The sequence below is a fragment of the Cherax quadricarinatus genome, unplaced genomic scaffold (assembly GCF_038502225.1).
Source record: "Cherax quadricarinatus isolate ZL_2023a unplaced genomic scaffold, ASM3850222v1 Contig83, whole genome shotgun sequence".
NCBI classification, from domain to species: Eukaryota; Metazoa; Arthropoda; class Malacostraca; order Decapoda; family Parastacidae; genus Cherax; species Cherax quadricarinatus.
The window spans coordinates 298,184-322,990 of record NW_027195109.1 but is presented as its reverse complement, the minus strand read 5'-3'; the positions used below and the strand labels follow the sequence as shown (position 1 = coordinate 322,990).

Below are 24,807 nucleotides of genomic sequence, written 5' to 3'. Positions count from 1 at the left end.
ACATCCCTTTGACTCATATGAGTCTCCAATTCTCAATTGTGACTCCTTGTTTCTGTGTCCCATCTCTGGAACATCCTGTCTCTGCCCACCGTGTCAATTCCTCGCAGTATATTGTATGTTGTTATCATGTCTCCCCTAACCCTAGTGTAATCCAGTGTCGTCAGGCTGATTTCCCTTAACCTTTCTTAGTAGAACATTCCCCTTAGCTCTGGAACTAGTCTTGTTGCAAACCTTGGCACTTTCTCTAATTTCGTGATGTGCTTGACCAGGTGTGGATTCCAAACTGGTGCTGCATACTCCAGTATGGACTTGACGTACACGGTTCCTTACTGAAGTAGAAGACAGTGTGTGTAGTAGACAGGTAGTGTAGTAGACAGGTAGTGTAGTAGACAGGTAGTGTAGTAGACAGGTTATGTAGCAGACAGGTAGTGTAGTAGACAGGTAGTGTAGTAGACAGGTAGTGTAGTAGACAGATAGTGTAGTAGACAGGTTATGTAGCAGACAGGTAGTGTAGTAGACAGGTTATGTAGCAGACAGGTAGTGTAGTAGACAGGTAGTGTAGTAGACAGGTAGTGTAGTAGACAGGTAGTGTAGTAGACAGGTAGTGTAATAGACAGGTAGTGTAGTAGACTGGAAGTGTAGTAGACAGGCAGTGTAGTACACAGGTGGTGTAGTAGACACGAAGTGCAATAGACAGGTAGCGTAGTAGACAGGTAGTATAGTAGAGAGGTAGTGTAGGACACAGGAGGTGTAGTAGACAAGCAGTGTAGGAGACAGGCAGTGTACTAGACATGCAGTGTAGAAGAGAGGTAGTGTAGTAGACAGGCAGTGTAGTAGACAGGCATTGTAGTAGACAGGTAGTGTAGTAGTTAGGCAGTGTAGCAGACAGGTAGTGTAGGAGACAGGTAGCTTAGCAGACAGGTAGTGTAGTATACAGGTAATGTAGTAGACAGGCAGTGTAGTAGACAGGTAGTAAAGTAGACAGGCAATATAGTAGATAGGCAGAGTAGTAGACAGGAAGTCTAAGAGACAGGCAGTGTAGCACACATGAAGTGCAGTAGACAGGTAGTGAAGTAGACAGGTAGTGTAGAAGACAGATAGTGAAGTAGACGGGAAGTTTAGTAGAGAGGTAGTGTAGTAGAGAGGTAGCTTAGTAGACAGGTAGTGAAGTAGACAGGTAGTGTAGAATACAGGTGGAGTAGTAGACAGGTAGTGCAGTAGAGAGGCAGTGTAGTAAACAGGCAGAGTAGTAGACAGGCAATGTAGTAGACAGGCAGTGTAGTAGTCAGGCAGTGTAGTAGACAGACAGTGTAGTAGACAGTGTAGTAGACAGGAAGTGTATAATCACTCTCACTATAACATAATTATATAGGTTATCACACATTCACTACAGATAGTCAGCAAGATAATTTACCTGTATCGTATACTCGGTGTCCACTGTAAGACCGGATATAGTGACCGTCTTATTCTTGGTCACTAATGATTTTGACCTTATATAATAAATCCTGTAACAATCCACCTTGAAGTTCTCTACTTGACCCTTGAGCGGGACGTCTTCTGGGTCACCCCAGGTCACTATCAGAGATGTTGCAGCCTTCTGCACCGTCACGTTGGTCACGCGACCAGGAGCTGTAACAGTGACCCGAAATATAAACTTAATGTTCGTTAACTGAAGGTTAAATGACAAGAAGTTGTAAATTTATTAAAATTTTCTTGGTCAAAACACAGGTCATGGTACCTGGTGGTTCAGGTATCAGAGTCACAACACAGGTCATGGTACCCGGTGGTCCAGGTATCACTGAGTCACAACACAGGTCATGGTACCTGGTGGTCCAGGTATTACTGAGTCACAACACAGGTCATGGTACCTGGTGGTCCAGGTATCACTGAGTCACAACACAGGTCATGGTACCTGGTGGTCCAGGTATTACTGAGTCACAACACAGGTCATGGTACCTGGTGGTCCAGGTATCACTGAGTCACAACACAGGTCATGGTACCTGGTGGTCCAGGTATCACTGAGTCACAACACAGGTCATGGTACCCGGTGGTCCAGGTATCACTGAGTCACAACACAGGTCATGGTACCTGGTGGTCCAGGTATCACTGAGTAACAACACAGATCATGGTACTTGGTGGTCCAGGTATCAGAGTCACAACACAGGTCATGGTACCTGGTGGTCCAGGTATCAGAGTCACAACACAGGTCATGGTACCCGGTGGTCCAGGTATCAGTCACAGCACAGGTCATGGTACCTGGTGGTCCAGGTATCACTGAGTCACAACACAGGTCATGGTACCTGGTGGTCCAGGTATCAGAGTCACAACACAGGCCATGGTACCTGGTGGTCCAGGTATCAGAGTCACAACACAGGTCATGGTACCCGGTGGTCCAGGTATCACTGAGTCACAACACAGGTTATGGTACCTGGTGGTCCAGGTATCACTGAGTAACAACATAGGTCATGGTACCTGGTGGTCCAGGTATCAGAGTCACAACACAGGTCATGGCACCCGGTGGTCCAGGTATCACTGAGTCACAACACAGGTCATGGTACCTGGTGGTCCAGGTATCACTGAGTAACAACACAGGTCATGGTACCTGGTGGTCCAGGTATCAGAGTCACAACACAGGTCATGGTACCTGGTGGTCCAGGTATCAGAGTCACAACACAGGTCATGGTACCCGGTGGTCCAGGTATCACTGAGTCACAACACAGGTCATGGTACCTGGTGGTCCAGGTATCACTGAGTAACAACACAGGTCATGGTACCTGGTGGTCCAGGTATCAGAGTCACAACACAGGTCATGGTACCTGGTGGTCCTGGTATTACTGAGTCACAACACAGGTCATGGTTCCTGGTGGTCCTGGTATTACTGAATCACAACACAGGTCGTGGTACCTGGTGATCCTGGTATTACTGAGTCACAACACAGGCCATGGTACCTGGTGGTCCAGGCATCACTGAGTCACAACTCAGGTCATGGTACCTGGTGGTCCTGGTGGTCCTGGTATTACGGAGTCACAACACAGGTCATGGTACTTGGTGGTCCTGGTATCAGCGAGTCACAACACAGGTCATGGTACCTGGTAGTCCTGGTATTACTGAGTCACAACACAGTCATGGTACTTGGTGGTTCTGGTATCACTGAGTCACAACACAGGTCATGGTACCTGGTGGCCCTGGTATTACTGAGTCACAACACAGGTCATGGTACTTGGTGGTTCTGGTATCAATGAGTAACAACACAGGTCATGGTACCTGGTGGTCCTGGTATCACTGAGTCACAACACAGGTCATGGTACCCGGTGGTCCAGGTATCACTGAGTCACAACACAGGTCATGGTACCTGGTGGTCCAGGTATCACTGAGTCACATCACAGGTCATGGTACCTGGTGGTCCTGGTATTACTTAGTCACAACACAGGTCATGGTACTTGGTGGTCCAGGTATCACTGACTCACAACACAGGTCATGGTACCTGATGGTCCTGGTATTACGGAGTCACAACACAGGTCATGGTACTTGGTGGTCCAGGTATCACCGAGTCACAACACAGGTCATGGTACCTGTTGGTCCTGGGATTACTGAGTCACAACACAGGTCATGGTACCCGGTGGTCCAGGTACCACTGAGTCACAACACAGGTCATGGTACCTGGTGGTCCTGGTATTACTGAGTCACAACACAGGTCATGGTGCTTGGTGGTCCAGGTATCACTGACTCACAACACAGGTCATGGTACCTGGTGGTCCTGGTATTACGGAGTCACAACACAGGTCATGGTACTTGGTGGACCAGGTATCACCGAGTCACAACACAGGTCATGGTACCTGGTGGTCCTGGTATTACTGAGTCACAACACAGGTCATGGTACTTGGTGGTTCTGGTATCACTGAGTCACAGCACAGGTCATGGTACCTGGTGGTCCTGGTATTACTGATTCACAACACAGGTCATTTTATTTGGTGGTTCTGGTATCACTGAGTCACAACACAGGTCATGGTAGCTGGTGGTCCTGGTATCACTGAGTCACAACACAGGTCATGGTACCTGGTGGCCCTGGTATTACTGAGTCACAACACAGGTCATGGTATCTGGTGTCCTGGTATCACTGAGTCACAACACAGGTCATGGTACTTGGTGGTTCTGGTATCACTGAGTCACAACACAGGCCATGGTACCTGGTGGTCTTGGTATCACTGAGTCACAACAAAGGTATTGGTATCTGGTGGTCCTGGTATCACTGAGTCACAACACAGGTCATGGTACTTGGTGGTCCTGGTATCACTGAGTCACAACACAGGTCATGGTACCTGGTACTCCTGGTATCACTGAGTCACAACACAGGTCATGGTACCTGGTGGCCCTGGTATCACTGAGTCACAACACAGATCATGGTACCTGGTTGTCCTGGTATCACTGAGTCATAACACAGGTCATGGTACCTGGTGGTCCTGGTATCACTGAGTCATAACACAGGTCATGGTAGCTGGTTTTCCTGGTATCACTGAGTCACAACACAGGTCACGGTACCTGGTGGTCCTGGTATCACTGAGTCATAACACAGATCATGGTAACTGGTAGTCCTGGTATCACTGAGTCATAACACAGATCATGGTGCCTGGTGGTTCTGGTATCACTGAGCCATAACACAAATCATGGTACCTGGTGGTCCTGGTATCACTGAACCATAACACAAATCATGGTACCTGGTAGTCCTGGTATCACTATGTCACAACACAGATCATGGTACCTGGTGGTCCTGGTATCAGTGAGTCACAACAAAGGTCATGGTACCTGATGGCTCTGGTATCACTGAGTCATAACACAGTTCATGGTACCTGGTGGTCCTGATATCACTGAGTCACAACAAAGGTCATGGTACCTCGTGGTCCTGGTATCACTGAGTCATAACACAGATAATGGTACCTTGTGGTCCTGATATCACTGAGTCATAACACAGATCATGGTGCCTGGTGGTTCTGGTATCACTGAGCCATAACACAGGTCATGGTAACTGGTGGTCCTGGTATCACTCTGCCACACACATATCATGGTACCTGGTGGTCTTTGTATCACTGAGTCACAACAAAGGTCATGTACCTGGTGGTCCTGGGATTACTGAGTCACAACACAGGTCATGGTACCCGGTGGTCCAGGTACCACTGAGTCACAACACAGGTCATGGTACCTGGTGGTCCTGGTATTACTGAGTCACAACACAGGTCATGGTGCTTGGTGGTCCAGGTATCACTGACTCACAACACAGGTCATGGTACCTGGTGGTCCTGGTATTACGGAGTCACAACACAGGTCATGGTACTTGGTGGACCAGGTATCACCGAGTCACAACACAGGTCATGGTACCTGGTGGTCCTGGTATTACTGAGTCACAACACAGGTCATGGTACTGAGTCACAACACAGGTACCTGGTGGTCCTGGTATTACTGATTCACAACACAGGTCATTTTATTTGGTGGTTCTGGTATCACTGAGTCACAACACAGGTCATGGTAGCTGGTGGTCCTGGTATCACTGAGTCACAACACAGGTCATGGTACCTGGTGGCCCTGGTATTACTGAGTCACAACACAGGTCATGGTATCTGGTGTCCTGGTATCACTGAGTCACAACACAGGTCATGGTACTTGGTGGTTCTGGTATCACTGAGTCACAACACAGGCCATGGTACCTGGTGGTCTTGGTATCACTGAGTCACAACAAAGGTAATGGTATCTGGTGGTCCTGGTATCACTGAGTCACAACACAGGTCATGGTACTTGGTGGACCTGGTATCACTGAGTCACAACACAGGTCATGGTACCTGGTACTCCTGGTATCACTGAGTCACAACACAGGTCATGGTACCTGGTGGCCCTGGTATCACTGAGTCACAACACAGATCATGGTACCTGGTTGTCCTGGTATCACTGAGTCATAACACAGGTCATGGTACCTGGTGGTCCTGGTATCACTGAGTCATAACACAGGTCATGGTAGCTGGTGGTCCTGGTATCACTGAGTCACAACACAGGTCACGGCACCTGGTGGTCCTGGTATCACTGAGTCATAACACAGATCATGGTGCCTGGTGGTTCTGGTATCACTGAGCCATAACACAAATCATGGTACCTGGTGGTCCTGGTATCACTGAACCATAACACAAATCATGGTACCTGGTAGTCCTGGTATCACTATGTCACAACACAGATCATGGTACCTGGTGGTCCTGGTATCAGTGAGTCACAACAAAGGTCATGGTACCTGATGGCTCTGGTATCACTGAGTCATAACACAGTTCATGGTACCTGGTGGTCCTGATATCACTGAGTCACAACAAAGGTCATGGTACCTCGTGGTCCTGGTATCACTGAGTCATAACACAGATAATGGTACCTGGTGGTCCTGATATCACTGAGTCATAACACAGATCATGGTGCCTGGTGGTTCTGGTATCACTGAGCCATAACACAGGTCATGGTAACTGGTGGTCCTGGTATCACTCTGCCACACACATATCATGGTACCTGGTGGTCTTTGTATCACTGAGTCACAACAAAGGTCATGTACCTGGTGGTCCTGGTATCACTGAGCCATAACACATGTCATAGTACCTGGTGGTTCTTGTATCAGCATACATATATACACTGAGAGGTGTATACCTCTCAGTGTATATTATATATGTTAGCAGGTTACATTATTCTCTAAATTAAATATTCTTGACAAATGGTCAACAACTTACCACCAATATTCTTGACAGGTGGTCAACAGGTTACCAACAATATTCTTGACAGGTGGTGAACAGGTTACCACCTTAACATATTACTATTTGACTGAGCACTGTCAAACACTAGCGCACACGCACACACACACACATGCGCACGCAAAACATACACACACACACACACATACATACACACACAACATACCTGCTGGACGGGTGGTAAGGTTGGTCAGCTTCCCCAGGTTGTAGTTGGGCCCAGCTTGGTTGGCAGGGTAAGCTGTGACCTGGTACTGTGTGAAGTGTAGCAGCTTAGTGGGTAGTATCCAGAAGATGATGGTATCATCACTGGAGATATCCTTCCCAGAGAAGGTCTCTGCTCCATAATATTGCTGGAGTTGCTGGTCCAGCGGAGAGATAACTAAGAGCACAGAGAAGTCTGGACCATGATCCAAGCTGCAGTTCAGGTTTATGTATACTAGACAGACGTACCTATTGTAATCGGTCCTCAATGAACACGTTACAGCATTCACTTTCTCTCCTGGAACTGAAAAAATATGAGATATTGAGAAAGAGAGAGAGAGAGAGAGAAAATACTAATACAGTTAGGTTAGTTTCTTCAAGTATACACAAATACAATTGCATAGATTATCGTACATAGCAGCATATGTGTAGAGAACCAAAGATAACCCAAAAAAAGTCAGACAAAGTGACTTATTTCCATCACCAATTACTATTTCCATTAACATTACCAAGACAGTTAACTTTACCAAGACAGTTAACAATACCAAGACATTTAACATTACCAAAACAGTTAACGCTACAAAGACAGTTAACAGCACCATGCCAGTTAACGTTACCAATGCAGTTAGCATTAACAATGCAGTTAGCGTTAACACTGCAGTTAGCATTAACAATGCAGTTAACGTTACCAATGCAGTTAGCATTAACAATGCAGTTAGCCTTTGCAATGCAGTTAACATTACCAATACAGTTAACATTAACAATACAGTTAACATTAACAATACAGTTAACATTAACAAGACAGGGGGTGTGTAGACCAAGTGTTTACAGTGAAACATATAGGTGAACAGTAGTTAGATAAAGGCAAAGAGGTTTTTGTGGCATTTATGGATTTGGGAAAGGCGTATGACAGGGTGGATAGAGAGGCAATGTGGCAGATGTTGCAAATGTATGGATGAGAAGGTTGGTTACTGAAAGCAGTGAAGAGTTTGAGTTTATAGGAGAGAGATTATTTCCAAGTAAAGGTAGATCTTAGACAGGGATGTGTGATGTTAACATGGTTGTTCAATATATTTATAGCTAGAGTTGTAAGAGAAGTGAATGCTCGGGTGTTGGCAAGAGGGAGTTGTCACAGTTGCTTTTTGCTGATGACACTGTGCCTTTGGCAGATTCTGAAGTTGCAGAAGTTGGTGGACGAGTTTGATATGGTATGTAAAAGAAGGAAATTAAAAGTGAACATAGGAAAAAGTAAGGTGATGGGGACAACAAAAAAATTAGGTAATGAAAGACTGAATATCAGATTAGAGGGAGGGAGTATGGAAGACGTGAATGTATTCAAATATTTGGGAGTGGGCTAGTCAGCAGATGGGTCTATGAAAGACGATGTGAATCATAGGATTGATGAGGGGAAAAAGGTGAGTGGTGCACTGAGGAGTCTGTGGAGACAAAGAACATTATCCATGTGTACAAGGACACATGTAAATAACTTTCATGCACGTAACCTTCTTCAGGGTTACGACAACTACTACTACTACAACTAACCCATCTGTTAAGGTACGACCTACTTCCACTGGGGAATCCCGCCTACCAGTGACTATGCCCTCGTCTGCTACACGTCCCCTTTCCACCTGCCGTTAGTATATAAGCGCCAGGCTCCTTGCCTCTGCTTCAAAACATCCACGACTACGGTGCTCTTTGCACCAACTCCAAGGCTGAGGGACTGATTACCTCATCTTCTGTATATAGTTCTACTGTTTTCAAATTATGTCCTGGAATTTGTGTTAATAAAGCCACTGGATGGCGAAACGTCTACAATAAAGATACCCAGATGTTGCACATGTGTCTTAATTTCAACATTATCCATGGAAGCAAAGAGGGGAATGTATGAGAGCATAGTTATACCAATGTTTTTATGTGGGTGTGAAGTATGGGTGGTGAATGTTGCAAAAAGAAGGCTGGAGGCAGTGGAAATGTCATGTTTGAGGGCAATGTGTGGTGTGAATATAAAACAAAGAATCTATAGTTTGGAAATTAGGAGGAGGTGCATGGTTAAAAATATTATCCAGAGGGCTGAGGAGGGGTTGTTGAGGTGGTTCGGACATTTAAAGGATGGAGCGAAATAGAATGACTTGGAGAGCATATTAATGTATAGTGGAAGGAAGGCAGAGTAGGGGTCAGCCTAGGAAAGGTTAGAGGGAAGGGGTAAAGGTGGTTTTGTGTGAGAGGGGCTTGGACTTCCAGCAAGCATGCGAGAGTATGTTAGATAGAAGAGAGTGGAAACAAATGGTTTTTAGAACTTGACGTGCTGTTGGAGTAATGATGAAAGTGTTTTTTCTTTTCCGGGTTACCATTGGTGGGAAACTGCCTTTGTGTTAGAAAAATAGCAATACAATTAACACTAACAATACAGTTGGAGGTGGCACCTATTCACCTTCTGTTGGCACTGTTACACTGCTGCTGGTGGCACCTACTCGCCTTATGTTGGCACTGTTTCACTGCTGCTGGTGCCACCTACTCACCTTCTGCTGACACTGTTACACTGCTGGTGGTACCACCTACTCAACTTCTGCTGGCACTGTTACACTGGCTGGTGATGGCACCTACAAACCTTCTGTTGGCACTGTTACACTGCTGGTTGTGGCACCTACTCACCTTCTGCTGGCACTGCTACACTGCTGATTGTGGAACATACTTACCTTCTGCTGGCTCTGTTACACTGCTGGTGGTGGTACCTACTCACTTTCTGTTGACATTGTTACACTGCTAGTGGTGGCACCTACTCACCTTCTGCTGGCACTGTTACACAGCTGGTGGTAATACCTACTCACCTTCTGCTGTCACTGTTACACTTTTGGTGGTGGTGCCTACTTACTTTCTGCTGGCACTATTACACTGCTGGTGGTGGCACCTACTCACCTTCTGCTGGCACTGTTACAATGCTGGTGATAATACCTACTCACCTTCTGCTGGCACTGTTACACTGCTGGTGATGGCACCTACTTACCTTCTGCTGGCACTATTACACTGCTGGTGGTGGAACCTACTTTCCTTCTGCTGGCACTGTTACACTACTGGTGGTGGCACCTACTTACCTTCTGCTGGTAGGTACTATTGCACTACTGGTGGTGGAACCTACTTTCCTTCCGCTGGCACTGTTATACTACTGATGGTGGTACCTACTTACCTTCTGCTGGCACTGTTACACTGCTGTTGGTGGTACCTACTCACCTTCTGCTGGCACTGTTACAATGCTGGTGATAATACCTACTCACCTTCTGCTGGCCCTGTTACACTGCTGGTGATGGTACCTACTCACCTTCTGCTGGCACTGTTACACTGCTGGTTTTAGCAGTGCCTTCCCCAGCCTCACTGCGAGACTTGACACTGAGGACCATGGTGGAGTATGGTACAGTCGGGACACTGAGGCTGGTGTTGGTGGACCAGGTGGACCAGGTGAAAAAGGTGGACCAGGTGGACCAGGTGGACCATCCAGCGCTGGTGTCTGGCCCACACGCTGTCTCCGTCAACTGTCACACACAGTGATTTATAAAGTGGAAAGTGTCTGTCAGAAGTTAACCTGCTTAGTGGAAATTAAGTGTTGAGTTATACCACTTAAACTAATGAAGTTATGACACTTAATAAAGTGAAGTTATGCCAGTTAAAGTAATGAAGTTATGACACTTAATAAAGTGAAGTTATACCACTTAAAGTAATGAAGTTATGACACTTAATAAAGTGAAGTTATACCACTTAAAGTAATGAAGTTATGACACTTAATAAAGTGAAGTTATACCACTTAATGTAATGAAGTTATACCACTTAATAAAGTGAAGTTATGCCAGTTAATAAAGTGAAGACTCTTAAGTGAAGTGGTTAAGCCGACTGAAAGATTAATATTTACGAATGATGTACTGTAAGTGAGAGGAAGTGATGTACAGAAGGTGAGAGAGAGAGATATAGAGAGGTGAGAGAAGAGAAAGAGGTGAGAGAAGAGAGAGTTGAGAGAGAGGTGAAAGAGATAAAGAGGTAAGAGATAGATAATAAATTAGAGAAACAGTCTTGCACTGTTTGGTCAGTACTCACAGTGAGTAGATAAGAGTACATGATAGAGCCGAGGTCAGAGGTCGTCCTCCGCCACCTGAAGTTGACCATCTTGTTCTCCAAGTTGTAGGTCACCCCTGGAGGTCCAGGTTCTGTGGCAGGAGGTCAAGTATCAGTCAGTCTGTGAAAATATAACCAGGTAGTTCGTCTGTGTGTCTGTCACAAGATTAACAGACTGAGAGTCAACTCTCCACACATCTTACAGTGAATAACCCACGTATCTTTAACACCTCACACAAATATATATCAATCTCCATCTTTCTTTCTCTCTCTCTCTCTCTCTCTCTCTCTCTCTCTCTCTCTCTCTCTCTCTCTCTCTCTCTCTCTCTTTACACAGGGTTTAACAAGGTTAGGTTAAGGATCCCTAGCTTTATTGACAAGCTATTTACAGGTTAAGGATTCCTAGCTTTATTGACAAGCTAAGAGCTGTTACCTACATCAGATCATTTGAAAGCATTTTTATTGTTATGAGACATACAAGTAGGGAACAGGATGAAGTTGGAGCCATCTGTGGGCCAGCATTTTCATCTGATCAACTGACTTTATCTCGTTAACATCATAATGCTGTACGACGGTGTTCCAGACCGAGTCATCCTGGGGATAAATGATCTCAGATGAAGTGATGTTCTGGAGAAGGGTACAGCTAGAGTGAAGTTGCTGCTTTGTGCCCGTCTTGTGGTATAGAAGCTTGCTTCACGTTGTCCTCGAAGTGGATCCAAGTGTGGTATTTTGACAATATTGGCCTTGTACATAACAGTAAGGCCACCCACATCCCTCCTGTGTTGAAGGCTCTGCTGAAATGACAGATCTATCCAGGATTGGTCTCTCTCTCTCTCTCTCTCTCTCTCTCTCTCTCTCTCTCTCTCTCTCTCTCTCTCTCTCTCTCTCTCTCTCTCTCTCTCTCTCTCTCTCTCTCTCTCTCTCTCTCTCTCTCTCTCTCTCTCTCTATCTCTCTCTCTCTCTCTCTCCCTCTTTTTCCACACTTACTTGGCAGGAGTGTCGTTCCAGTAACAATATTTGTATTTGACCTGGGGCTCCAGCGGCCATCATCACTTCGGACAAGTACAGTGAAGGTGTACTGAGTGTTGGGCATCAGAGGTGACACCAACGCTGGAGGGTCGTAACCTTCCCACTTACTGTTAGGTTCATCACTCACAAACACGTAAATCTTCAGACCACAATATTGTACATCTGAGGGAACCTGCCAACACAAGTATTGTAGTGTATGTACGTATGTACTATATATATAAATACATGTATAATATATATATATATATATATATATATATATATATATATATATATATATATATATATATATATATATATATATATATATATATATATATATACCTGATAATACAATATGGATAAATTAAGTCATCGTGCAAGAAGTACTGAGAACAGAATTGTTGTTCTGGTATTTATAATTTCAGACTTGTTATTCTTGTTATTGTTATTATCATCATGATAATTATTATTGTTAACTATATAATAATTTTATTTTAAGTACTGTCAGTATTTTTTCGGGGGAAACCTGTACACTGTCTCTCATGTCTCACTGTCTCTCATGTCTCACTGTCTCTCATGTCTCACTGTCTCTCATGTCTCACTGTCTCTCATGTCTGACTGTCTCTTATGTTTGACTGTCTATCATGTCTGACTGTCTCTCATGTCTGACTGTCTCTCATGTCTGACTGTCTATCATGTCTGACTGTCTCTCATGTCTGACTGTCTCTTATGTCTGACTGTCTATCATGTCTCACTGTCTCTCATGTCTCACTGTCTCTCATGTCTGACTGTCTATCATGTCTGACTGTCTCTCATGTCTCACTGTCTCTCATGTCTGACTGTCTCTCATGTCTGACTGTCTCTCATGTCTCACTGTCTCTCATGTCTGACTGTCTCTCATGTCTCACTGTCTCTCATGTCTCACTGTCTCTCATGTCTCACTGTCTCTCATGTCTCACTGTCTCATGTCTCTCATTTCTCACTATCTCTCATGTCTCACTGTCTCTCATTTCTCAGTCTCTCATGTCTCACTGTCTCTCATGTCTCACTGTCTCTCATGTCCCACTGTTTCTCATGTCTCACTGTCTCTCATGTTTCACTGTCTCTCATGTCTCACTGTCTCTCATGTCTCACTGTCTCTCATATCTCACTGTCTCATGTCTTTCATTTCTCACTGTCTCTCATGTCTCACTGTCTCTCATTTCTCACTGTCTCTCATGTCTCACTGTCTCTCATATCTCACTGTCTCATGTCTCTCATGTTTCACTGTCTCTCATGTTTCACTGTCTCTCATGTCTCACTGTCTCTCATGTCTCACTGTCTCTCATATCTCACTGTCTCATGTCTCTCATTTCTCACTGTCTCTCATGTCTCTCATTTCTCACTGTCTCTCATGTCTCACTGTCTCTCATATCTCACTGTCTCATGTCTCTCATGTTTCACTGTCTCTCATGTTTCACTGTCTCTCATGTCTCACTCATCAAACACAGTCTCTCATGTCTCACTCATCACACACACTCTCAAGTCTCACTCATCACACACACTCTCAAGTCTCACTCATCACACACACTCATGTCACACTCATCACACACACTCTCATGTCTCACTCATCACACACACTCTCATGTCTCACTCATCACACACACTCTCATGTCACACTCATCACACACACTCTCATGTCACACTCATCACACACTCTCATGTCTCACTCATCACACACACTCTCATGTCACACTCATCACACACTCTCATGTCTCACTCATCACACACACTCTCATGTCTCACTCATCACACACACTCTCATGTCACACTCATCACACACTCTCATGTCTCACTCATCACACACACTCTCATGTCTCACTCATCACACACACTCTCATGTCTCACTCATCACACACACTCTCATGTCACACTCATCACACACTCTCATGTCTCACTCATCACACACACTCTCATGTCTCACTCATCACACACACTCTCATGTCTCACTCATCACACACACTCATGTCTCACTCATCACACACACTCTCATGTCTCACTCATCACACACACTCTCATGTCTCACTCATCACACACACTCTCATGTCACACTCATCACACACACTCTCATGTCACACTCATCACACACACTCATGTCTCACTCATCACACACACTCATGTCTCACTCATCACACACACTCTCATGTCTCACTCATCACACACACTCATGTCTCACTCATCACACACACTCTCATGTCTCACTCATCACACACACTCATGTCTCACTCATCACACACACTCTCATGTCACACTCATCACACACACTCTCATGTCACACTCATCACACACTCTCATGTCTCACTCATCACACACACTCTCATGTCTCACTCATCACACACACTCTCATGTCTCACTCATCACACACACTCATGTCTCACTCATCACACACACTCTCATGTCACACTCATCACACACACTCTCATGTCACACTCATCACACACTCTCATGTCTCACTCATCACACACACTCTCATGTCTCACTCATCACACACACTCTCATGTCTCACTCATCACACACACTCATGTCTCACTCATCACACACACTCTCATGTCTCACTCATCACACACACTCTCATGTCTCACTCATCACACACACTCTCATGTCACACTCATCACACACACTCTCATGTCACACTCATCACACACACTCATGTCTCACTCATCACACACACTCATGTCTCACTCATCACACACACTCTCATGTCTCACTCATCACACACACTCATGTCTCACTCATCACACACACTCTCATGTCTCACTCATCACACACACTCATGTCTCACTCATCACACACACTCTCATGTCACACTCATCACACACACTCTCATGTCTCACTCATCACACACACTCATGTCACACTCATCACACACACTCTCATGTCTCACTCATCACACACACTCATGTCTCACTCATCACACACACTCTCATGTCACACTCATCACACACACTCTCATGTCTCACTCATCACACACACTCTCATGTCTCACTCATCACACACACACTCATGTCTCACTCATCACACACACTCATGTCTCACTCGTCACATACACACTCATGTCTCACTCATCACACACACACTCATGTCTCACTCATCACACACACACTCATGTCTCACTCATCCCACACACACTCATGTCACACTCATCACACACTCTCATGTCACACTCATCACACACACTCTCATGTCTCACTCATCACACACACTCTCATGTCTCACTCATCACACACACACTCATGTCTCACTCATCACACACACTCTCAAGTCTCACTCATCACACACACTCTCATGTCTCACTCATCACACACACTCATGTCTGACTCATCACACACACTCATGTCTCACTCATCACACTCTTATCACTATATATCCACGACTTTATACTCTGTACGAGAGAACATAATTATCTCTCTTACTCTGTCTCTCTCACTGTCTCTAACTCTCGCTCTCTCTTTTACTCACATTCTCTCTGTGTGACTCACCGTCCAAGTCAGCACTACACTGTCAGGCTTTGTGTCAGTGATGGTGACATCAGTAACTGCTGCTGGAACTGTGAAGGAGACACAACATTATTATTAATTCCTGCTCCTGAAACTGTGTATGAACTTCACCTCATTCACTTCCACTTCCCTTCAACACTGAGACTGAAGAAGTACTTCCTAACATCCCTTTATTCATCTGTCTTTCTAGGTTCCATATACGACCCTTTAGTACATAGGTCCTAGAAAATGGAAGAGACGGTTTAGAACATGACGATCTGAAGGGAGGACTTAGCTGTGGTTCGTACGTCGGTTTACGTGCAACCGGCAGTAACAGCCTGGTTGATAAGACTCTGATCCACCACGAGGCCTGGTCTAAGACCGAGCCGCGGGGGCGTTGACCCCCGAAATCCTCTCCAGCTAAGCCCTCAGGAGCATGGCAAAGTTAATGAATTATCTAAACTAGCATTAAATAAAGAGAATATTGAGTATAACTTTGTTTTGTTAAACAGAAGTTTAGGAAACATTGTTAGAAAGGAAGTAACAAACTAACTTGAGGAAACTAGAACAGTAGAGATAACAACTACAAGATCCATTACCCGTTATAAAGAAATGTATCAAGTTAAACTTATCTATGGAGAAAGCAACAAGGTCAGTAGATTGAAAGATGTTGTTACTAGGTTATAAGTATCTCTGGCAGTACTGTTGTTACTACTAGACTAAGGCCAGGTTATAAGTATCTCTGGCAGTACTGTTGTTACTACTGGACTAAGGCCAGGTTATAAGTATCTCTGGCAGTACTGTTGTTACTACTAGACTAAGGCCAGGTTATAAGTATCTCTGGCAGTACTGTTGTTGCTACTAGACTAAGGCCAGGTTATAAGTATCTCTGGCAGTACTGTTGTTACTACTAGACTAAGGCCAGGTTATAAGTATCTCTGGCAGTACTGTTGTTGCTACTAGACTAAGGCCAGGTTATAAGTATCTCTGGCAGTACTGTTGTTACTACTAGACTAAGGCCAGGTTATAAGTATCTCTGGCAGTACTGTTGTTACTACTAGACTAAGGCCAGGTTATAAGTATCTCTGGCAGTACTGTTGTTGCTACTCGACTAAGGCCAGGTTATGAGTATCTCTGGCAGTACTGTTGTTACTACTAGACTAAGGCCAGGTTATAAGTATCTCTGGCAGTACTGTTGTTGCTACTAGACTAAGGCCAGGTTATAAGTATCTCTGGCAGTACTGTTGTTACTACTAGACTAAGGCCAGGTTATAAGTATCTCTGGCAGTACTGTTGTTACTACTAGACTAAGGCCAGGTTATAAGTATCTCTGGCAGTACTGTTGTTACTACTAGACTAAGGCCAGGTTATAAGTATCTCTGGCAGTACTGTTGTTACTACTAGACTAAGGCCAGGTTTCAAGTTGTTACAAAAAACGCGATTCTAAAAGCTTAGAGATCTCCAGTGAATACTAGAAAGGACTGCCCTTCTAGCATCCAGCCTGTTACTGGGTTTTCGTAACAATTAGTCAGTATCCTTGTCCAATTATCCATTAGAATTCAGTATGATTCAATAGTGCTTCAGGATTACAACTGGTAGGCTACTAACTAGAGAAATTAAAATTTAATAAATTTATTAATTAAGTTGTCTAGGCGTATATTATCAAATTAAATTAAATTAAATTAATCCCAGTAATCAAAATAATATTAATCACTTCTCTCGTGTACAGAAATATTGTGCTGTATGCACATATCACATTTATATGTCTTAAGTACCGTCTGGTACATTAACATTTAATAAGATATTACAAATATGTACAAGTAAGTTTGTGTATGCGTGTAAGTGCTCTAAGTAGTTCGCTATGGCTCACGACTCGACTAGACTTAAACAAGTGACTGACAAAGTCCTCAAATAAACCAACTTCTTGACCGACTGGGAATCAGAACAGTCTGCTTGAACAATAAAAAGAATACTAAGCCCAATAGCAATATAACAAGCAACTGCGACACTGAATCAGGAACAAGGAGATAATATAACGACACTAAGTAGGGACCATCAGCAGATCCTCCACAAAAGTCACAAAACTCCCATACTACTGAATCTAAGTTCAGCATAAGAAAATCCCCGACTGTGACAATACACAGATACCAGTACAAGTTAGGTCAGAAGCTACAGCTCAGGACCTGAGTTGCTCAGAGTGTCTATGCGACACGCAACCTCAGTACAACGTCGAAAATCACTAAGTCTATACAATGTTCTGAGAACAGAGTTCTACAGAACTAACGAAGCTACAGAGACGATCCTCCAACAAGGGCCAATAAGGAAGAGTTAGGCACTTGTCAGGAATACGTTCAACCACCAAGAGAGTCTAGACCAGACTGAATACTTCAGGCGAGGTGAGGACACCCCCCTCGATCACGTGATAGCTCAGTGGACAGCTGCAGCTCAGAAACAGAAGCCGGCAGTCTAACGAGCAAAGAGCGATAATTACAGTAGTTAGACAATCAAGACTTGAACTATGAGCACATAATATATGTGTTACATCCTGCCTAACAACATAACTAAGTCAAATAATAATATAAAGCAATATATTTACGATTTAGCTATTATTGCAAATATAAGCAATATAAAATTATATGAAAAGGTAATATACATGTAATATATATACATAATATACATTGCAACCCATTCAGGGGTTGCAACATAAGTATCTCTGGCAGTACTGTTGTTACTACTAGACTAAGGCCAGGTTATAAGTATTTCTGGCAGTACTGTTGTTACCACTAGACTAAGGCCAGGTTTTAAGTATCTCTGTCAATATTGTTGTTACTAGTAGTCTAAGGCCCGGTTATAAGTATCTCTGGCAGTACTGTTGTTACTACTAGACTAAGGTCCGGTTATAAGTATCTCTGGCAGTACTGTTGTTACTACTAGACTAAGGTCCGGTTATAAGTATCTCTGGCAGTACTGTTGTTACTACTAGACTAAGGTCCGGTTATAAGTATCTCTGGCAGTACTGTTGTTACTACTTGACTAAGGTCCGGTTATAAGTATCTCTGGCAGTACCGTTGTTACTACTAGACTAAGGTCCGGTTATAAGTATCTCTGGCAGTACTAGACTAAGGTCCGGTTATAAGTATCTCTGGCAGTACCGTTGTTACTACTAGACTAAGGTCCGGTTATAAGTATCTCTGGCAGTACTAGACTAAGGTCCGGTTATAAGTATCTCTGGCAGTACTGTTGTTACTACTAGACTAAGGTCCGGTTATAAGTATCTCTGGCAGTACTGTTGTTACTACTAGACTAAGGCTATGTTATAAGTATCTCTGGCAGGAGGGTTTGTATTAAGATGACAAAATACCAAGTGTGTGGGCAGAGACAGGGTCATACAATATAACAATAAATCTTAGTATCCAAAGATCCAACCTTTCAGAAACACCTCCATTCAAAATTTACAAGATATGACAAAACACCTCATTGTTATTGATAAGATATCTGATATCTTGAGGCTGTATTCATATTTTGCATCCACTAGATGAATGATCAGGTTTTTATAGAGGTAATTGCAATCCAGTTATGACCAATATTTTTGTATTTGTAAAAATATATTTTTGTGAGAGTGTAGTCTTTACTGTGTACAACAATTATGTAAAGTAACTGTAACATACGACAGGACTAATATTTCTTTCTAGCAATGTAGAAGTGACCAGTGGAGTCTGACTCACTGTGACCTCTGTTATCCTGACTTTTGTGCTGCCACTCACAGAATGACCTGCTGGTGGTGCACTACAAACTAGCCACTCAGATGACATAACTAAACTAACTGTATATACCTGTGTTACAGTCAGGGTTGTGCTGGCCTGGTGGACACTCTCCTGTCTGTTTGTCACAGTTGACCTGGCACCCACTCCTGCAGGTCTGCTGGCACCCGAGACCCCAGTACCCAGTGCCACACTCTGTGGTAGTGGTAAGAATGGTTAATTATATTATTATTATTATTATTATTATTATTATTATTATTATTATTATTGTTGTTGTTGTTGTTGTTGTTGTTGTTGTTGTTGTTGTTGTTGTTGTTGTTGTTGTTGTACAAGTAATAATACTAAGAGGTTCAACAGTCATTACCTTTGTCACAGTTGTCACCAGTGTAGCCAGGGACACAGTGACAACCCAGGGGCTGAGGGAGACACACCTGCTTTCCCTGAGGCACAAGTAAGGACACAGTACACTCACGACCCATCAGCTTGTTGCTACACCCTGGAGGCATAGCACATGTAAGCTACAACAGTAAATACCTGTGTACATACAAAAACACATACAAGGTACATGTGAGTTAATATGAAATACATAAGTACATATGTGTTAATATATGTGAAACGTACTTACCTCTCTGACACTGGTTTCCAGTCAGGTATGGAGGACAGACACACTCACCAGTCTGTGGGTGACAGTCACCACCATACTGACAGTAACACCTGTCACTGCAGTCACTTCCGTAGTAACCTTCTGGACAGTCTGTAACAGTCATATATATAACAGTTATACTGGTGAGTTTTGTAAATAACTTAGAAAAGCTACAAGTTGAATAATGAGACACTTGTGCAATATTTTGCAATATTTAATGTGCAGACATTTTGCCATCGAGGGGCTTCATCAGTCCAGAATAGTGAAGATGAGGGGAAGTTTGAGGTAATCAGTCCCTCAGCCTGAAGTTTGAGGTAATCAGTCCCTCAGCCTGGAGTTTGAGGTAATCAGTCCCTCAGCCTGAAGTTTGAGGTAATCAGTCCCTCAGCCTGAAGTTTGAGGTAATCAGTCCCTCAGCCTGAAGTTTGAGGTAATCAGTCCCTCAGCCTGGAGTTTGAGATAATCAGTCCCTCAGCCTGGAGTTTGAGGTAATCAGTCCCTCAGCCTGAAGTTTGATGTAATCAGTCCCTCAGCTTGAAGTTTGAGGTAATCAGTCCCTCAGCCTGGAGTTTGAGGTAATCAGTCCCTCAGCCTGGAGTTTGAGGTAATCAGTCCCTCAGCCTGAAGTTTGAGGTAATCAGTCCCTCAGCCTGAAGTTTGAGGTAATCAGTCCCTCAGCCTGGAGTTTGAGGTAATCAGTCCCTCAGCCTGAAGTTTGAGGTAATCAGTCCCTCAGCCTGAAGTTTGAGGTAATCAGTCCCTCAGCCTGGAGTTTGAGGTAATCAGTCCCTCAGCCTGAAGTTTGAGGTAATCAGTCCCTCAGCCTGAAGTTTGAGGTAATCAGTCCCTCAGCCTGAAGTTTGAGGTAATCAGTCCCTCAGCCTGAAGTTTGAGGTAATCAGTCCCTCAGCCTGAAGTTTGAGGTAATCAGTATCTCAGCCTGGAGTTTGAGGTAATCAGTCCCTCAGCCTGAAGTTTGAGGTAATTAGTCCCTCAGCCTGAAGTTTGAGGTAATCAGTCCCTCAGCCTGGAGTTTGAGGTAATCAGTCCCTGAGGCTGATTTTTTTTCATATTTTATTTAATCCTTCATATACGTACAGACATTGTACATAAACAGGTACATATATAACATTGAAACCAAACACGAACTATAAGTAATAGTTCCAGTACTGAGTCTACTGGGTTACTACATCACCGCAGTACAACGCTGACCATAACTTACACAACCGACACTCACCCTCACCTGTGATTTTAAATATAATAATGATACAAAAACAATATTACAGTCACCCCTCAAAAAGTATACTATCACTTACCTGATTATACAAATAAACCCCATTTTCCTAACATTTAATATACACACGACACACCTACACACACCTCACCACTGTGACATTGACCCCTGACATATTGAATATTATACAAAATACTAAATAATTCTACACATTTGATTACAAAGGTAAAATGTATACTGACTCAGTGCCATTACATCCTATACAACACCATTCACAACTCGCCACTGATATTCATATCATCCAGTACAAGACGTTCTTCGTGTGGAATGTAAACAATTCGGTGCGCACTCCGACCATCCCTCCGGGTGGAAGTGTGCTCTCTGTTATCTCTTATACACCGAAAGTAATAGACGCTGATTCAACGGGCTAAAATAATTGGCACCTCTTTACACATATAATATAGAATAAGAAAACCTAAAATTCACTACCCTAAGTGCAGCTAATCACACACCTCAGCAGGTGTTACACTTGCCAGACGTTACAGACATTTGTGATAATTGTACACTAATAATCCAAAAACAACTGTCTGAAGATCAGGTTTAGTTAGTCCAATTTTCACTATGAAAAATTTATGAACAAATCGTGCGCCGCACCTTAATGTATATTTGGTAAGCATCTTATGACAAATATGCTGCACCATGTCTCCCACTATATTCACCAGTTCAAACACACTCTCGCACACATATGTATACACTTGAATATACATCTATGTATATTTCGGTACAGATGCACACACATATATACATACACACTAACGCACCTACATATTTATGTGAACGTACTTTTCCACCTCTGTCCCTATCATAGCCAAGGAACTACACCTTAAAATAAAACAATAGTGTCATGCAAACAGTGAACTGAGCTTCTCCTTACGCACTCTTCCGTCATATTACTCAATGTACGGGAGGTTAGGTTAGGTTAGGTTAGGTTAGGTTAGGTTAGGTTAGGTTAGGTTAGGTTAGGTTAGGTTAGGTTCGGTTAGGTTCGGTTAGGTTGCCCGTTGCTTCCCATTGACCTACAAATTCCGTAAACCGCGCAGCCGAAAATTCCGATTACCCTCTGTAAATTTAGTGTCCCATCTCCTACCATATACTTCCCTATTGCGGCACTTAGATCTGTAAAATGTCGCTGCCAGCACCTTTATCCTTTCACCCGCACCTACATCTCTCATTGCCCATGATGTGAACACGAAATCAGTCACTAGATATGCCACCGTGTTTTTAACCTGCGCTCCCACCCCATCAATGTCTAAACTTAACAATCACAATACCTGCAACCCACCCCCTCCCATAAATCGAATTACCTTTCTAAACCATTCCCTGACCCTCCCTATGCGTTCACAAAAATATGCAACATGAAAAATGGTTTCCAGTTCACCACACGCTCGACACTCCCCACCTTCCCTGAGCTTTCGATTAAATAAGATGATCCCCGGGACGACATACGTTAGCGTCGGCGAGCTCTCAGTAGTACCAGTTCCTAGTAACCAGTTACCAGTAACCAGTTACCAGTAGTATGACTCACTACCAACCGTCTGTGTGACTCACTTGTTGTTATTCACTGTTGCTGCTGGCAATAGCATATTTTTGAGCGCCGCTCATCCCTAGGCATCATTCGTGAGTCAGTCTTAGATAGAGAGCAGAGAGGCAGGGCGGGCCTGTGCTTCCCATATATTCCGTTATAATTATACGTACTTACAGCCTATGTGAGTGTTCTTGCCCAATCCACGTTTCGAACCCCCACATGACAAATGGACCTCAGGCTGAAGTTTGAGGTAATCAGTCCTTCAGACTTGAGTCAATGTGTTCATTCCATCAATCTAGAGATGATAAACTAAACTCTGTTGATGTACTGTTTCTCCACTGTTGATGTACCGTTTCTCCACTGCTGATGTACTGTTTTTCTTCTCTTGTTGTACCGTTTCTTCAATGTTGATGCAACTGTTTTTCACTGTTGATGTACCTGTCTCTCCACTTTTGATGTACTGTTTCTCCACTGTTGATGTACTATTTCTTTACTGTTGATGTACTGTTTCTTCGCTGTTGATGTATCTGTTTCTCCACTGCTGATGTACCTGTTTCTTCACTGTTGATGTACCTGTTCCTCCACTGTTAATGTACTGTTTCTCCATTGTTGATACACCCGTTTCTCCACTGTTGATGTACCTGTTTCTCAACTGTTGATGTACTTTTTCTTCACTGTTGATGTACTGTTTCTTCACTGTTGATGCACTGTTTCTTCACTGTTGATGTACTGTTTCTTCACTGTTGATGTACTGTTTCTTCACTGTTGATGCACTGTTTCTTCACTGTTGATGCACTGTTTCTTCACTGTTGATGTACTGTTTCTTCACTGTTGATGTACTGTTTCTTCACTGTTGATGTACTGTTTCTCCACTGTTGATGTACTGTTTCTCCACTGTTGATGTACTGTTTCTCCACTGTTGATGTACTGTTTCTTCACTGTTGATGTACTGTTTCTCCACTGTTGATGTACTGTTTCTCCACTCTTGATGTACTGTTTCTCCACTGTTAATGTACTGTTTCTCCACTGTTGATGTACTGTTTCTCCACTCTTGATGTACTGTTTCTCCACTGTTAATGTACTGTTTCTTCACTGTTGATGTACTGTTTCTCCACTCTTGATGTACTGTTTCTCCACTGTTAATGTACTGTTTCTTCACTGTTGATGTACTGTTTCTCCACTGTTAATGTACCTGTTATGCTTCAGCTGGAGTTACTATCACTTGGTAATCATCATCTCTCAGAATAACTTCCCCCATACACAGGAGAGATGACAGTGTAGGGAGAGTGCCTGGAGGATGACAGTGTAGGGTGAGTGTCTGAAGGATGACAGTGTAGGGAGAGTGCCTGGAGGATGACAGTGTAGGGTGAGTGTCTGAAGGATGACAGTGTAGGGTGAGTGTCCGGAGGATGACAGTGTAGGGTGAGTGTCCGGAGGATGACAGTGTAGGGTGAGTGTCCGGAGGATGACAGTGTAGGGTGAGTGTCTGAAGGATGACAGTGTAGGGTGAGTGTCTGGAGGAGAACAGTGTAGAGAGAGTGTCTGGAGGATGACAGTGTAGGGAGAGTGCCTGGAGGATGACAGTGTAGGGTGAGTGTCTGAAGGATGACAGTGTAGGGTGAGTGTCTGGAGGATGACAGTGTAGGGTGAGTGTCTGAAGGATGACAGTGTAGGGTGAGTGTCTGGAGGAGAACAGTGTAGAGAGAGTGTCTGGAGGATGACAGTGTAGGGAGAGTGCCTGGAGGATGACAGTGTAGGGAGAGTGCCTGGAGGATGACAGTGTAGGGAGAGTGCCTGGAGGATGACAGTGTAGGGTGAGTGTCTGGAGGATGACAGTGTAGGGAAAGTGTCTGGAGGATGACAGTGTAGAGAGAGTGTCTGGAGGATGACAGTGTAGGGTGAGTGTCTTGAGGCTGACAGTGTAGGGTGAGTGGGTGGAGGATGACAGTGTAGGGAGAGTGTCTGGTGGATGACAGTGTAGGGAGA

At 43.9% G+C, this 24,807-nt stretch overlaps 1 protein-coding gene across 1 annotated transcript in view; it reads right to left on the bottom strand.

Annotated features, from left to right (window-relative positions):
* LOC138851200 (uncharacterized) overlaps positions 1–24,807 on the bottom strand; it is a 50,042-nt gene that overhangs the window by 7,686 nt on the left and 17,549 nt on the right. Inside the window, exons 7-15 of the mRNA XM_070080026.1 lie at positions 19,985–20,113; positions 19,724–19,855; positions 19,432–19,554; positions 15,602–15,669; positions 12,060–12,273; positions 11,055–11,164; positions 10,288–10,498; positions 6,937–7,275; positions 1,415–1,629 (exon numbers count right to left, since the gene is read on the bottom strand). Of these exons, the coding sequence (XP_069936127.1) occupies positions 1,415–1,629; positions 6,937–7,275; positions 10,288–10,498; positions 11,055–11,164; positions 12,060–12,273; positions 15,602–15,669; positions 19,432–19,554; positions 19,724–19,855; positions 19,985–20,113 (1,541 nt within the window). The remainder of the gene's footprint in view (positions 1–1,414; positions 1,630–6,936; positions 7,276–10,287; positions 10,499–11,054; positions 11,165–12,059; positions 12,274–15,601; positions 15,670–19,431; positions 19,555–19,723; positions 19,856–19,984; positions 20,114–24,807) is intronic.